This window comes from Linepithema humile, chromosome 4 (assembly GCF_040581485.1).
Source record: "Linepithema humile isolate Giens D197 chromosome 4, Lhum_UNIL_v1.0, whole genome shotgun sequence".
NCBI lineage: Eukaryota > Metazoa > Arthropoda > Insecta > Hymenoptera > Formicidae > Linepithema > Linepithema humile.
Genome location: NC_090131.1, coordinates 8,826,657 through 8,844,026, shown reverse-complemented (window position 1 = coordinate 8,844,026; position 17,370 = coordinate 8,826,657). Strand labels below are relative to the sequence as shown.

The window sequence follows — 17,370 nt, the reverse complement described above, 5'->3', positions numbered from 1 at the left end:
ATGTGTTTATCGCCTTGCTCTTTCAGAGTTACTACAGTGTATTTTTTTTCTCTCTCATTGTATGCATTTTAATGAACTACAACGAACAGTGCTGAATAACTTTTTCCTGAAACTGGATACATAATTAAATTTCATCAAAAATACTTCAATATTAACAAAAAAAAAATTTTTCTCTGAATTTTTACTGAAATATTGATGAAATGATGATGAAATGAAGTCAATTGAGAGATTTTCAAATATATTTCAGCAAAATTTCGTTATATCTTCAGAAAAATATTTCCATCAGGGATGAGAAATTGTAGTGATATTTGATTCGCTAAAAATAATAAAAATATGTACATTATAGTATACTATACCTGCATACCACATGACTCTAATTATGCAATTGTTTCATATATCTTTTCATATACAGATTATATTAAATAAAAGCAATTATCCAATCATTTTAAAAATAACGTATCTATAATTTCAAAGTGTTGCAAGCATTTCAAAATCTATATATAAAATTTCATAAATTTTTCTTTATATTAATTGCATTTTATGATCTATTATTTATCCAGATTTTTTTTAATCTAACATTACATAGATTAAATGTGCACTTTCTCAAAAAAACTTTAAGAAAATTAAACTTTTATTTTAGATTTATAAGAAAGTTTATCTTGCGTTAATTTCCTGAAAGAAATCAATCGCATTTTATTGTTTTACTTCTTTTTTCTATAATTTATATGAAAAAATTATTTGCGATTTATTTGGGACAATCTGTAAGTAGTATGTTTTTGTCAAACTGTTGTGTGGCCGTTCATATAACGCGCCACTGCGTCGCGTGCCAGCCTCGCAATGGCTCATGCGGATAGGCCTTAAGGAAGAGACCGCGTGACAGCGCTGGCGTCTGCGTACACCTACCTTCTTGCGGGGGAACTCTCTCTGAGTTTGAGAGATGCATACAGGTTGTACTAATCACCACGATTTGCATTAAAGCTCATATTGTTGTTATACTGAGTGTATTCCTCACTTCCACGCCCACGCGGCACTGTGTGCTAACGTTATACACAACACAAACCATTCGCATAAAAGAGATCACATCACACTAATGGTCTTTTTTTATGTTATAGCACGCTCGTTTCGTTGCTATCTCTTTCCTGCTTATTTTTCTGTCTGGTTTTTTTCAGTGGGTTTTACATGCTATCGCCTCTCTGGAAACATTATAACGCGATAATTGTACACTCATTATGTGCAGAATAAAAATAGTAGTTTTTACGATAATTATCATAGTTCGTCGTTCGTATAATACATATAAATTTGAAAAACGTTTCTCTGATTAGAACATTTTATACTATCACATTATTCGTTATATATCTGTTATAATGACTTTTTTATTAATGTACATTTTCCTATATACTTTATAGTACGTTAACAAACATTACGTTAGAATTTTCTAAAACCATTGCGAAGTAACGGAACTACATTCGATTACTTACTACTAACGATTCCGCGTTTGTTTTCTGGAAAAGAACTCAGAAGATTCTCAATGTTTAAATGAATTATTGCGTCTTAACAAGCAAGTGACAAAGTTTATCAATATTACATACTAACTGCTAAATTGACGAAACAACACATCTCACCACGCGCGAATTCTTAACAATCGGTGATTTTCTCGTGTCAATCGTATTCTTTCATTTTTCCTTATTCTTTCTTTACATTTTGGATCTATACGTATATTTGAAAGAAACAAATTTCTCTCAGTGTAAAACGATAATTAAAGTCGTGGGTCTATATAAAAATTTTAAACTGCAGCAGAAATGTCAAGTACATGTAACGTTAGCTGAGGAGTTGTGATCAATACTCTTTCTGGCAAGAATATGTTTCTGTATTTAAAACCGCGCTAACCTTCGAGAATGCAGCAGTAAAACGGGCGGCGTTTGATTATTTTTATCAGAGGCACACGAGCTTCGCGCATCATCGACGTTTTAAAATAATTGTCATCATGTTGCAAGAAAACTGTTCGTCTAACCCGTGCTATTATTATTATTATAAAATATAAAAATATTTTTCCAACACCAAATCTTTCAATTAATCAATACAATTACATATCAATAACACGATTGAAAAATTTTATATTTAATTTTATAATTAATCGTTAATCACAATATATTTTTGTAATTAAAGGTTTCTTTTTATATACTATATTTTTAAATAATTGCTACACACACATAATAATGAGTAATTAAACATTGTATTTTGACGAAGAGCAAATGATAACAAAATAAAAATGAGTCAATACAAATGCGTTTCGCCGAGATAGATGTCATGGATCTTTTGTCAAAGTTCTGTTCATGGCGAAAAGTATCAATGAAGCAAAGCACATCGCACAACTGAAAATAAATATCTATAATGCAATGGCCTTGTCGTATAGGAAAAACTACTAGTAAGATTAAGCACTATATAATGCTGTCGTTGGTTTCTTCAATGTTATACTTATATGACATAACTTGAGATAACCAAAGAAATTAAGGTTTCACATCAACATTACATAATATATGCCAGAAATAAGACATTTAGAACATTGCTTCGTAAAATTACTTAATATAACACTTTTATTTAAAATTATGTCACATTTTTTACGAAAAATAAGATAAATACGGTGAACTAATTTGCAATCTATAATGTTCATGTAATATGTTCTAAAAAAAATGAAATAAAATGAAATAAAATGAAATAATAAAAAAAATATGAAAATTTTTCGATTGGATTTTTTTGTAATTTAACTTATTGTCGAACGTATATAAACAAACTATATTGTTCATAAATATTTAAGCTTTCAATTTGATAAATAAGCATTTTGAAAATTTTCAAGTTTTTAAGAATGACAACGATTATAACACGTAAATAATCACTTGTTCATATATTGCTTATATGGTAAAATTATTTAATCAAAGAAACAAAATTGTTATTGCTGTCATTATATACAACATAAAATTACATTTAAAAAGTACTAATTAAATAATAAGTAAAAAATTTATTTTACTTTGTTTAATATAATGTTAAGATGTTTAAACATTTACGCATTATTTTGTTGAAAAAAATATTGTATAGCAAAATAGACGCGACAAAAGCGTTCACCGTATACGAAGAAAGTTATCAGGTCACATGCGGTCAACCACATGACTCTATCAACGTTCTCGATAGCAGTCCCATGTTACTCGGCGTATTACACATCGTGCTCTCGACAAATCTTAAATCACTGCTATTATTAATTAATCACACGACACGTCTGTCTAAAATCGAAATATTTTGCAAATTTGTTTTGAATCGACATCGTATGATTTATGCTTTGAGATTCTAATATCGAGCTCTTGTTTTTCATGTCAAGTACTTTCTCTCCTTCTTGGTTCATAGAAAAATCAAATCTTACACAACTCTACCATAGGATATGTACAGCTTACCATAGATTAAAGATACAACTTGCGTTTCGCTGACAATTGTGTAGAGTCTAAGCTAAAATTAATAAAAAGTGGAAATTAATGCACGTTTAAAAAACTATAATCTATCTTTCGTTCTCTTCGCGGAATGTTTCATTGGTCATCAGCGTTTGCACATTTAATACGCCCACTTTCTACTGCTTCCTTTCTATTCTACCGCTCTCCTTTTGCATTCTCTAATTCTGCCCTATTATTTGCATCATGCAACTAGTTACACAGGATATCCGTAAAGGTTGGAATCAAATGTATAGTGTATTAACGAAGTTCCCATAGATGAATAAAATTTATATAAACTCATGTTCGAAAATGTTTTATTCCAAAGTTATAAATGTTCAAAGATTCATGAGTAGAATTGTTTGATAATTATTTAATTTAGATTATACTTTATCGGCTTGTTTATTGCTGAGATGTATTGTAGGAGAGATTTTTCTAATTGTAAGTAAATTTTTTCGCTTTATTCACTTATTCACTTATTGGATTCCATTAACACATTGTATAAATTTGATTCCAACTTTTATGAACATCCTATCTCTTTAACCCACTAATAAAACGCGCATATAAACGATGTTGTCGTTTTAGATACCTGTGAGATTTGACTTTTACAAACACACACGCGCGCGCGCGCAGTGTGTGTGTGTATGTGTGTGTAAACATGTGCGTGCGTGTGAATGTGTGTAAATGTGCGTGCGCGCACAACATACACATCTAGATATAGATCAAGAAAAACGGAACTTGTTGCACATTACATTACTAAGAGCACTTAAACCGCGCAACACTTATCTGCGTTATAAAAATACGCAATATTATTACAATAAAATAATTATCGTAGTATTCTTATTTCCATTAACTGTGATTACATTGTCGAAAGTTTGTTATAGCCTTGTACATTATCACAGTGTACGATAATTTCCTTCATTGCATTGTCTGTAGAATTTCCACGAAAATACAGCGATTGCCATCAGGCATGTAGTAAGAATAATGCCACCTGCAAAAAAAATTACATATAATTACTTTAATACAATAAATTTTAATAAATAAACATGACAAAAATATATTAAAAAATATTTTTGATATAATATTAATACATTTATAACAATTCAAACTTTTATATATTAAATGACATGAGAAATAGCATAAGAGCTAATAGCTAAATGTTATATGTCAATATTTCTTCTATTTACACGATTGTCTTTGAGAATACAAATACAATCTTTTATGTATTATGTTTTACTTCAACTATGATAATTAAAGTATTAAGTAAATAATAATTAAAGTAAATTAATGTAAAATTTCAATGCAAGTTCAATTTGTGTTTTGTCTAATCATATTTATCATCTTATAGAAGATGTCTATTAATTTATAAAAATTATCTCTTATATACCAAAGAAACTTAGCCCATCAAAATGACGATCCTTAGAAGAGGACGGTGGAAGTGGTACTGCCGTCGTTTGTGATTGAGTCGTAGTAGGTATTAAATTTGAAGCATTGGTGCTCGTTACCGGTGGTGTTACAGTAGTCTTTTCGGTTAATTTAGTAGAGATAGTAGATGTAGGAATAGTAGATGTATGAGTAGGAGGTGCATGAGTAGTAGATGCTAAAGTAGTAGATGTAAGAGTAGTAGATGCAGGAGTAATAGATGTAGAAGTAGTAGATGTGGAAATAGATGCATTAGTATTAATTTGAGGCAAAGCAGTTGTTGTAATCGGTACTGTTGTATTATTAACAACACTAGTATTAATATTATTTTGTGGCTCCACTGTAGTGCTTGACGATATTTGTTTTTCAGTCACAGACTTTCCCGGTGCTGCACCTGAATACATAAAAAAAATCCACAAATTACTTTCCTAACACATTACCAACTACTTCAGTTATAGTACACATTTCATATCACTGCTGAGAATATTTTATCAATGTTTCAAAAATTTTTATTTAATAAAATAACTTATGATTTTTGTTTTCTTTAAATGTACATAACTTAAGATCCAGAGTTGCAATGATGTTATTAATTTATTGTGTTTATATTAAGAACTTATTGGAATAAAGTACAAAAAGGTAGATCTATAATATGTTAACAAATAAGACAAATAAAACAAATAACTTAAATATATTTCAATTATGTATAGTAAATAAAGACTTAAAATTATCTTTGGATAAATTTCCGAAAAGCTATCATCTTCAATTTGGCTGATTTTCAGCCTAAATACTTATTTTATCTAGTAAATAATATTCCCAAATGGATTTTTGGCGCAAATGCCCCCCTCCGCCCCTCAACCACCCTTAAAGGTAAAACTGTTTTTGTTAATTATTTCAGAAAGTGTTTATTGTATGGAAAAAGTTGTCAAACAAAAATTGAAGCTCATAAAATGCTCTACATATTTTACCTAACTCCAATATTTTAGTCGTTATTATCAAAAATCTGGAGGCATTGTGTTCCGCCCCTCTGCGGGGGACTCCACCATCAAAAAACTATACACATAGGGTCAGAATTGAATCTCACTTTGCGAAGAAAGTCATAAACCCATGTGGAACCTCGCTTCGCGTTGTAAAGTGTATGCATGGATGCAGTGGGTGCCGCCCCTCCTATGGGGGCTTTTGCAAGTTTTTTGATAATAACGACTAAAATATTGGAGTTAGGTAAAATATGTATAGGACCTTATTTGTCAAACTTTTTATGAGCTTCATTTTTTGTTTGACAACTTTTTCCGTACAATGAATACTTTCTGAAATAATTAACAAAAACAGTTTTACCTTTGAGGATGAAGGGGGGAAGGGGGGCATTTGCGCCAAAAATCCGTTTGGAAATATTATTTACTAGATAAAATAAGTATTTAGGCTGAATATCAGCCAAATCGGAAGTGATAGCTTTTCGGAAGTCCACCCTTATCTGTTTTCAACTATTAATTGAATAAATATATTAAAAACATTATTTATCTATTTTTGTAAACTAATCTTTTCTCAGAAGTTATGTGTGTGTGTGTATGTATGTATGTATATATATAAAACAAGTGTATATATCATTTGTATTCTAACATTAAATGAAATTAGTAATTTATATATAAACATATATATAACATTACGTGTCTTTGGCAAATATTTATAATTGATTTATTAATATAATATTAGACATAAAACAAATTCATATTTCTATTAAAATTTTATTCCCTGATTTTTTAAAATCTCTCCAGAGAATCTCCAAAAAATTTCGCTAAACTTTATCTGTCGTGATAGTTTCTCAATTTTACATTAAGTAACTAACAAATCATGTAATTCTTTCAATTTTTGTATGGAATAATTCTGTATCAATTTAAATTTTGACATCTTACATAGAAATACAAAATAATAATAATGATAATAAAAATAAAAAAGGCGGAAATTATTTCGATCATTTCAAAACCTACCAGAATGTATATAACAAAAAAAACTACAAAAACAGGAATTATTCCGATCGTAACGTTTCCGACTAGATACATGCACAAAGTATGTATACATCAATTATTGACAGTCACATTAATAAGGTTGTTTTCCAGTAAGACACAAGTTGACACAAATCGACACAAGTATCACTCTGTCTTTGTTCGATATTCAATGAGCAACAGAGAGAATAATACTTTTGTGTCAACTTGTTTTTCTTGCTGGAAAACAACAGAGTGATACTTGTGTCGATTTGTGTCGACTTGTGTTCCTTGGTGGAAAACCACCTAGGTTTGTCGCGTCGCATGCCTCAACATGCTCCAATATGCTCCAATCTATAGTATTACGTTACGTATGCTATAGATTGGGGCATGCAATGCGAACAAATTATGTTGAACGAAGCATTAATTCATCGTGCTAGTTGATCGTTATCGTGCGACATAACCAAATCTAGAAAATTCGACAAATAGTCGACGGAAGATCAATAGCTACAAGAATCCGCTTGAAACCGCTGTTGTCGCTGCTTAATAAAGGTCACGAAAAAGGAATATATTATAGAACCATGAATTTGTTCATCTCAATTTTATACTTTCTTGCATTTTTCGAGATTGGAAAACGAAATGTTTATATTATGAAAATGGACAGAACATATTGCGGTTATGCAATTCTAAAAAAAGTTTTGATTTTTTTATGTTTCTCGAAAAAACGTTAAATACTATCAGTAATTCGACATAGGTAGGCGTTGTGCGGAATAAAATCAAGCCGCTGTCTAATCGTCATCCATTATCACACATAAATCCGTTACTACGCGCGTAAGAATGACGCATTTTATCTGTATGACGATGGTTTTATGCCTATGTACACGTTCACAATAATGTCGGAAATCAGAAAACTCACCGTTGGCCAGCACAAATAAACTCATCGTTGCACACAGTAAGGCGCAAATCACGTAAGTCGACTTCATTTTAGTACGAATAGTATCGAAAATTGTGCAGAATCAAAGTTTTCTCGAATGTTAAGAATGCACACGGCAACGATGTACAACACATACAACAAACACCACTGCTAGGCCGGAATGTGACCAATATCTCGAATGCCGGACTTCGAATGCTTCAAGCTGCTTGCAACTGCTACGACGCTCGATGCAAAAATAGGGATGCCAGTTTTCCCCCCAAGAGCAACATACACACACCGAGGTCCGTACGTCACGCGTCCGTGTGTGCTCGGCGTTCGGCTTGCAGAAGAGAGTGGACGTACTGTTTTCCACCTCCTTCCTACCAAACCTAGAACCGAAACGGCAATGGTGTTCGTCTTGCTCGCTTTTGTACTGAAAGAATACACAAGCGTCGCTTTTGCCGTTCACTTTGGCGCTGTCAGTACAATTGGTCTGTTCTTTATAGCTGAACTGGCTGGTTCAGAGTTTATCTTTTTCTCTCCACATTGGAAGGAGAAAGATAAACTCTGAACTAGTGCAGCCAATTCAGCTATAAAGAACAGACCTAATAATGACGTCATAATTCGAAAGCGTTTACATCATCATTTCTCGCTTAATTCGCTTTTTCGAACAAGGTAAAGCATTGAAAGAGATTTCCATACAGGAAAAAATTACGATATTTAATTAACATCTGATGAAGTAAAATTTTGAAGAAAGTAATTATTTTATTTAGGATCATTTTTCCCAATGTCCGTTAACCGACAGTTTCAATTTGTTAATAGAATTGCTAATATGCAGAATAAAATACTGTCATTAAAAGTAATGAAAATTTGAAATTTTTTTCTATTTTAATGACGATATTTTATTCATATTAACAATTTTGTCGACAAGTTAGAACCTTCGGTTAAAATTAACCGACGTTGGAAATAGTAATCCTTAATATTACAATAATTTTCTTAGTTAATCTCTTTTAGTAATTTTTCTTACAAATGTTATTAATATTTTTTATCTAATTACAAATATTAAAAATCATAATTTATTGCTATTTTAACATATTAATTATCTAAAATATTATTTCTAATATTCAAAATAATATTCAAAAGTATAATATAAATAAAAAAATCTTTTTTTATTTTTAGATTTAAATTTTGTAGCACAAAAACTTCAAGAAGCCAAAGATATATTTTTATTTATTGAAGACAAGGAGAAGGAAAACAGTTAACACTGCATAAAATTTCACAGTCATCTTCTTTACTTTCCTCTAAAGAAAATGAAAACATTATATTATAAAACTCATTCACTGTTAGCGCATAAATACACCCACACAACACGCATGCCTTAATGACGTTCTATAGTCGTCTTTTTTATTACGTCTTTGAGACATTACCTAAAGACGATGTACAGACGTCTGATGGATCTTTTGTAACACGTCACTAAAAGGACTTACAAAGTCGTCTGCTATGGCAATTCTGAAAGAGATGCATAACCTACAATTTCATTCAGTTATGTCTAATATAGACCGATGAATGATCCTACTTGTGGAGTGGATAGTTTGACTTAAATAATTTTTTTTAATTCATAAAAAAATGAGCCACAAGTAAAATTATCCTCCGATCTAGACAACGTATTAATTGTAGAGTGCTTGAATAAAATATTGTAAAACAAAGGCATCAAGGAATCCAAGTTGATGAGGCGATGGACTGTCAAGTAATAATAATAAGGTAATATAAAGTAATTTGAAATTATAGTTTATATTCTATAATAATAATTTTTTAACCAATATAAGTCTCTTACGCTCTGTTTGACGTTGCTAGATTAGATTAACCACTTCAATCAACCGGGTCAAAAATGACATTTTTATTCCAAGGTAATCATTGTTTTTTTAATTAATTACTATTTTAATATATAAAACATATAAAATTATAAGTAAGGGTAAATTAAAATTATAATTTATACTCTATAATAATAATAACAATTTTGTAACCTATAATTTTATTGCAGTATGCTTGAACTCAGTGAGTAAAATATTAGCAATATGCCAGCAGTGTGGCAGCAGAAACGCAGCGAACAAGCGGAAATGAAATCGAGCATGATCTGTCGTCACAATGTGAAAAAATTTATACTACAAAAATGCTAAAAACCCGATAAGTATTTGATTCTTAATATATATCTGTGGCTTGGTAAAAGAAGTGACAATGTCAATATTCATTAACTTGAGATATGTCTGTTAGAAATATGTGAGTTAAAAATTTTTTTAGTTTATGATTAAATAACTTGATGTATAAGTGGAAGCTATTACCTTCATTTTTATTTAGATTTTGACATTACCATTTCTTGAAGACACAATATACAAAAGTTTTCAAACACATTTTTAGTCTTGGTTCATTTAAGCAGAAATTTGATATTGACACTTTTTGTACCAAGCCATAGATATATATTATATATGAAATAATATTATGAAATACTGTACTTATATTTATAGTATACGTATAATATAATTCATTAAATAGATGTATTTAATGATATTATTACGTATAATTTAATACTATTATTGTGTGTAATTACATATACTTATTTATCAGGACATTGCATGTGAGAGCACTCTTGGTGATACAAAATGATTACCTCCTTTACCTCTGATGGCCATAGAAGATTATTGCAAATTTGAAGAGAAGTTTCAACAAGACAGGGAAATCAGAAAACAGTTTGTAAGCTTTTTATTCAATGTTGCTTTAAAACTAAACTATCATGGCGCATTTCAATATAAAATTTCAATATAGAATTTAGTATTCTATCTGAATAAATTAATCACTATTTTACATCTGGTTTTTATGTTACAGAAAAAGAAAATTTCAACAATTGAAGGACATATGCTAATCAGACGAGAAATATTCTGAAATTTATTTTAGATAATAACGTTACAAAAAATAGTCGCGAACAGGAAAAAAACAATCAACACCAACGAAAGACACAACATTTGCTAGCATTATTACAGGTAATTAAAAATAAAAATATTATAAACATAAGTTTAAAGAGTATGTTATATATATATATTATTGTAACGGGGGGGCGTTCCTCTTTCGAGGCACCGCCCGCGGCACCCAGACATTGTCCATTGTGCCTCCCCTCATAAACTTACTTATGAGAGACCTGTTTTTCTCCAAAAGAGAATCAGATCCCTCACCGGCAGTTTCCTGATCTGCTCGGGCCCAAGTAGTGCTGAGCCCAGCATCTTGTGTCTCAACCCTGCCTGTGCAGGACAGTCGCTGAGCACATGAAGGCTTGTTTCCTCGTCGTCTCCACATGCCCTGCACTTGGATGTATCGCTACGCCCAAGCTTGTACATGTGGTAGTTTAAGGTGCCATGACCCGTCAGTATGTGTACCGCTGTCCTGGTATCTTTCCTACTCAGAGCCCTTATGCTCCAAGTCAGTTCTCTATTAGGAGTATTTCCCATCAGAGCTCTAACCTGTCTGCATTTGGACTCAGATTCCACTCTCCAGTGTTTTAGATGTTTTCTGCGGAGCCATTCTTTGATCCTCCTCTTTCCTAAACAAAAGGGGATTCCCAGGGCCGGCCCCGGTCCTACCATCGTTAATTCTGAACCCGCCTTTGCCAGCTGGTCCGCACATTCATTACCCTGGATGCCCGAGTGACGCGGCACCCAGGTAACGGTAACTTCTCTCTCTCTCGCCAGTTCGTTCAGAACGCACCTGCACTCCCGAACCAATCGCGACGTTATTATCGGAGCCCCCAGCGCCTTGATGGCTGCCTGGCTGTCCGTACAAATTCTGATGTGCTCTCCCGCTTCTACCCTACTCCGTACGGTCTGAGCACAGCTTAAGATAGCCACAATCTCCGCTTGGAATACCGTGGCATAACTGTCGAGAGAAATGCTCTCCTTCCATCCCTCTCAACTGCCAAAAAAGCCGGCCCCGGAGCCCGTGTCCGTCTTGGAGCCGTCCGTATACCAGACATTTCCTCTACGCACTCGAGCCCCTAAGTTTCCACCTTCCTTTTCCCACTCCTCCGGCCTCGGTATATGCACTTTGAAGCGCCTATCAGAAGCCCGAATAGTAGGTATTCTGTCCTGTCGCATCTCGAATATCGGATCCAGCAGAACGTCTTCCGGCAGCCTCGTATGCCGGGCTCCCTTCTTCCATTTTAGTTCGCATCTCAGACGGTATGCCGCCATTGCTGCAGCAGCCACCACCACCTGATGAAATGGTTCGATGCCGAACATTACGCCCATCGCCGCCACTGGTGTCGTAACCATAGCATCCAGGGCCCCTCTCAAAATCAGAGCCCTGACATGCTCCAGCGCAACTATGGCTGTTTTCTTTTGCACCCTAGTCCACCATACTACGGCTGCGTATGTGAGTCTGGGGCGAAGTATGACTGTGTAGATCCAGTGTATCATGCTCGGTTTCAAGCCCCAAGTCTGGCCAAAGGTCCTTCTACACGTCCAAAAATACTGGCACAAGCTTTTGCACCGATTACGAAGGTGCTCCTCCCAAAGCAGTTTCTTATCCAGGATAACTCCCAAATATTTCACCGATTCGGTCGGAACTAACCTTACTCCTCCAAGAGTGGGTCCCACAATGGTGCCCACCTTGTATTTGCGAGTGAAGACAGTAAGACCGGTTTTCAGTGGATTCACCGCTAACCCTGTCCTCTGACACCACTCTTCTACAACTTCCAGTGCCCCCTGCATGAGCTCTAGAAGCGTCTCTAGGAACGGGCCTCGCACAAGTATTGCCACGTCATCCGCGTAGCCTTGTGCAGTGAAGCCTCTATCGTCCAGTGCCCTTAATAAACCGTCTGCTACCAGGCACCATAAAAATGGGGAAAGTACTCCGCCCTGCGGGCAGCCTCTTCCCACCCACCCACAGACTTTTGCAGTTCCCAGCGAAGTCATCACATGCCTCCCTAGCATGCCCCGGATCCACTCAACGAGCTTTATTGGGACACCCTTTCTGGCGGCTTCCTCACACACTACCTCGTGCGGTGTGTTGTTAAAGGCGCCCTCTATGTCCAAGAAAGCACCCACTGCGTAGCCCTTCCTTTCCAGCTGCTCCTCAATAAACGCTACCGTCTGATGTAGAGCAGTCTCGGTGGAGTAGCCCGAACGATACGCGTGCTGATTCTTGTGGAGAGGGTGACTCCACAGAGTTGTCTCCCTCAGATACGCGTCCACCAGCTTCTCCAATGTCTTAAGGAGAAACGATGTTAGGCTAATTGGCCTGAAATCCTTTGCCTTGGTGTAGCTCGTTCTTCCCGCCTTCGGAATGAAAACTACCCTGGCCAGTTTCCATGCGCTGGGTGTGTAGCCCATCGCGATACAAGCCCTTAAGGTTCGGGTCAGTGGGCCCACGATCTGTTCCAGTCCCTCTTGTAGAAGAGCCGGAAAGATACCATCCGGTCCCGCTGACTTGTAGGGCTTAAAGGTGTTAATTGCTCACTTGACCTTCTCGGGCATGACAATCTTGGCCGCCATTCGCCAGTCCGCTTGTCGGGCTCTTCTGAGTGAGCCCGGCTCCTTATATGCAAATTGCTCTCCCTGTTCCCTATGGAAGCCCGGAAAGCTCACTTCCAATAGATGCTCCAGACATTGCTCTCCAGTCACCACCGTCCCATCAGGAAGTGCGATGGCGTCCAGAGTCGCATCCGGGTTCCTAGCGAGGATCCTGCAGATTCTTGCCGTTTTAGGCATTCCCTCTACTTCCTCGCAAAACTTTCTCCAGTTTTCCAGTTTCGCCCTAACCACAGAGTCTCTATATTCCTTCTGTGCCCTCCTAGAGAGCTCCCAGTCGGATTGGCGGCCCGTGTTCCTGGCTCTGTTCCAGGCCCTACGAGCCGCCACTCTGAGACCCTGCAGTCCAGGGGTCCACCAAGAAGTTCCTCTACTATTTGTAACCGCCCTTTTGGGGCAGTTACTTTCGTAGCAGTTTACCAGAGACCTCTGCAAGTAGTCCACACAGGTCTCCAGTTCGTCCTCTGTCCCGTGCCTCTTAGGAAAGCCTTTGAGACTGTTGGCCAGGTTTTCCCTATAGGAGTCCCACTTGGTTTTCCTCGAATTCCTAAATTTGATCTCCTTCCCCCTAGCTTTAGCTATCCTGAAGGAGATCTGCCTGTGGTCAAAGAGCGAGGGCTCCGTCGAGATCCTCCACTCCACCACCTCCTGTATCAACTGCCTGGAACAGACAGTGATGTCGAGCACTTCTCTTCTCGCTATAGTGCAGAAGGTGGGCTCGTCTCCTGTGTTGAGGATCTCCAGATCCGTAGATGCTAGAAACTCCAACACTTTCCTCCCTCTTTCATTGGTGTCCGAGCTTCCCCACACGGTGTGATGCGCGTTAGCGTCACATCCCATGATCAGGGGAAGCCGTTTCTCCTGGCAGTATTCTGCCAGTTTTATCACCGGTACAGGCGGCACCGCCTCCCCCTCGTCATGAGAGAAGTAGGCCGAGCAAATAACCATTTTCTTCCTGTCACCGGAGTCATCAGTGAAATTCACTTCTACAGTCGCAACGTCCCTGAAACACAGGTGAGGTATCAGCTGGGCTTCCATGCCCTTGACGGCCACGCAGGCCCTGGGCCGGTCCACTGATGGAGCCCTAAAGAGCCTACCGCAGGCCGCCAAACCCCTGATGCAACCTTGGATTACCCAGGGTTCTTGCATCAGTGATATGCATGTTTGTCTCCCAGCTTGTTGCCTGGCCAAAACAGCCAAGGCCCCTTTGCTGTGATGCAGATTAACCTGGGTGAAGACTATCCCTCTCGATTCCGCCATTTGGCTGCGAGACCGTTTTAGGGGGGTCCTCCTTATCCCCCTTTACCCCCCCCTGGGCTCCACTTATTCGAAAGACAACTCTGTCGAGCCCAAAAAATGGTCTGAAGTCCAGTGTCCTCAATTTGAGGACACTGGACTTCCGCCCACGCAGAGCCCCGCATGCGTGGGTAAGGCTGGATACTCTGGGGTTTCACCCGGTTCCCCAGAGGCATCATTCGCGACACTGCTCCCCCAGTGACATGCAGCCATTGCCACGATGGCTTACAACTTGGCTTGGGGAGCTGGTCCGCGGCAACGGTCTTCCCTTACCCTCCACAGGGTTTTACTTCCGTGGGGCCAGGTTATAACCGCCACTACCCAGCAGCACTAAGTTCCCTCAGAAAACTCACACCTACTGGGCATCCTCCTATCCGCCACCTGGAGACGCGCCCGGTGGGTAGCTCAACCCCCGGGAAAAGTATGTTATAATTAACACAATTATCCACACAGCACAAAACCAAGATCTATAGAAAGAAGGTTACCTCATGCGCAAAGAGGGACGAGCGCACCGCTTTTTGATTACCTAACCTTTCTCGGATCGACAACTCGAATCGAATTCTAGTGTCGTAGATCGGTGAACATTGAGATTAACGCAGGCAGTGAAGTGTGAGTTTTGTGCTGTGATTCTCCCTTAAAAAATGGAAAAAGGTGCATAAGCGATAACATATAAGGCGTCAGAAACTATTAAATTGCTAGATAATTATTAAAATCTAAAATTATTTTATCATACGCAGGTCATTTTTCTATATATATCATAAATAAGGTTATGTTTGAGAGATGTTAGCTAGTAGAACACCACTACTACAATTTTTATTTATATATTTCATATTAATTTTTGTGCTATATATATATTTATAGCACAATTATATATATATATATATAATTTCTACAAATAAGTTAGTTTTACGTATGTAATACTATGTATATGTATAGTATAGTGAAAATAGGATTCAACATTATTGTTTTAAATTATATTGCAGGAGGAGTTTGCTTATTTACAGTAAAAAAACCAAAGGTACTAATATTTAAGTCATCATTAATTATTGCGTAAACAAGGTAACATAATAAATTCGAAAATAACCCTTACAAAAGTTGTTGGGTTTGGAGGGGGACATCCGATGATGAAATTGGTTTAACCTAGAGTGTACATGCCAAGGTCATATGGAAGTCAACTTTGTTTTTTTTAATGGGACACCCTATTTTTGATTCCAAAATCTAATTGCTGGTGTCAAGAGCTTTTCAAAACACTATAATGAAGTTATTTTTCATTAAGTACTTTTCGAGTTATGAGGCTTGTAAATTACAGTATTTTGACATAAAATATAAAATATCTTGTAAAACATTCAGTTTTTGAGAATGTTACCTTAATACTTTTATGCACAAAATAATGAGACAAATGAATTGGTATAAAGAAAACACATTGGTTTTAAAAAAAAGTATGCAGTTGCATGTTGCAAATTACATATTTTTTCTTGAAAGCAACTATGTGTCTTCTTTATACCAATTGATTTGTCTCATTATTTTGTGCATAAAAGTATTAAGGTAAGATTCCCGAAAATTGAATGTTTTACAAGATATTTTGTATTTTATGTCAAAATGCTGTAACTTTCAAGTCTCATAACACGAAAAGTACTTAATAAAAAATAACTTTATTATAGTGTTTTAAAAAGCTCTTGACACCAGCTATTAGATTTTGGAATCAAAAATAGGGTGTCCCATTAAAAAAAACAAAGTTGATCTCCATATGACCTTGGCATGTACACCCTAGGTTAAATGTCATCATCGGATGTCCCCCTCCGAACCCAACAACTTTTGTAAGGGTTATTTTCGGATTGGTGACTCCCCTGACAAGATATTCAGGTACGTAATTTAAAATGGGACATCCTGTATAAATGTTTATACGTATTTGTAGGTGCAATTCAATTAAAATACCCGCAAGCTACCGAGCACGAAATTTCGGAACCAATTAAATTATGACTTCGTCATGCAACTGAAAAAATAAAAAAACTGAATGCTGCACAATAAAATATTCAATACTTTTTTTTATATTTTGTTTATATGTATAATTTATACATAATATTAGCAATTTTATGTATAAAATATTATGTATGTATATAATATTGTATATGTATGTATATGTATGTAATATTATGTATGTAATATTATTCATATTAAGTTATAATATTTAGTAATATTAAGTTTATTAATTTATATCTAACACTGTGACTAGTGCAATTTTGAAATGTACAAGACGTATCTTTAGTTTTCGTTTTTATATATACAAATTTTATTTTTATTGTGACTATTTTTACATTATATAGTAAATAAAAAATTTTTTAAAAATTACATATTTTATAATATGATAAAATATGCTTTAAATGTACTATTATTTATATTACTTATACGTACTTTACCTTTTTTGAAATGTGTCTTTCTTAAAATAATGTAATATAATAGAAGCTTTTATTTTTAGAAATTTTGCTAATAATCTTTCCTTTATGCTCATAAAGATACTTACATATCAAATGTCTATATAAAATATTTGAAAATAATATGTATTTTGAAAAAATGTTTCAAAAATTGTTTAGTTTTAAAGGTGTAATAAAAAGTAGTAATAAAACAATATCTTGATAGTAGTGTCATTAAAGCGAGATTGTCGTAATTTTTTAAAATATAAATAATAATTAATATAAAACTTTTCGAGAGAGAAAGAG

General features: G+C 35.4%; 1 protein-coding gene and 1 long non-coding RNA gene across 5 annotated transcripts; one reads left to right on the top strand and one right to left on the bottom strand.

Moving 5' to 3' along the window:
* Positions 1-2,214: 2,214 nt before the first annotated feature.
* LOC105669119 (uncharacterized) lies at positions 2,215-8,010 on the bottom strand. Its single transcript, XM_012361894.2, has 3 exons — positions 7,788-8,010; positions 4,861-5,289; positions 2,215-4,464 (listed from the first exon to the last, which is right to left on the bottom strand). Exons 1-3 carry the CDS (start codon positions 7,852-7,854, stop codon positions 4,370-4,372), a joined length of 591 nt encoding a protein of 196 aa, XP_012217317.1. The 5' UTR covers positions 7,855-8,010; the 3' UTR covers positions 2,215-4,369.
* Positions 8,011-8,296: 286 nt separating this feature from the next.
* LOC105669120 (uncharacterized) lies at positions 8,297-17,002 on the top strand. Of its 4 annotated transcripts, none has more exons than XR_001100219.2 (6): positions 8,297-8,459; positions 8,964-9,545; positions 9,639-9,691; positions 9,826-10,532; positions 10,665-10,819; positions 15,637-17,002. It is a non-coding gene; the product is annotated as an uncharacterized lncRNA (long non-coding RNA). The 4 variants fall into 4 exon arrangements; XR_010889922.1 differs by having other exon boundaries at positions 8,297-9,545; positions 15,637-15,671; positions 16,569-17,002; XR_010889923.1 differs by having other exon boundaries at positions 8,297-9,545; positions 15,637-15,712; positions 16,569-17,002.
* The last annotated feature ends 368 nt before the right edge of the window (positions 17,003-17,370 follow it).

Coding starts and splice junctions, on each gene's coding strand:
- LOC105669119 (XM_012361894.2), bottom strand. CDS start 7,854: ATGAAGTCGACTTACGTGATTTGCGCCTTACTGTGTGCAACGATGAGT. Junction 5,290..7,787: donor TTTATTTGTGCTGGCCAACG/GTGAGTTTTCTG, acceptor TTATGTATTCAG/GTGCAGCACCGGGAAAGTCT. Junction 4,465..4,860: donor TGATGGGCTAAGTTTCTTTG/GTATATAAGAGA, acceptor TTTTTTTTGCAG/GTGGCATTATTCTTACTACA.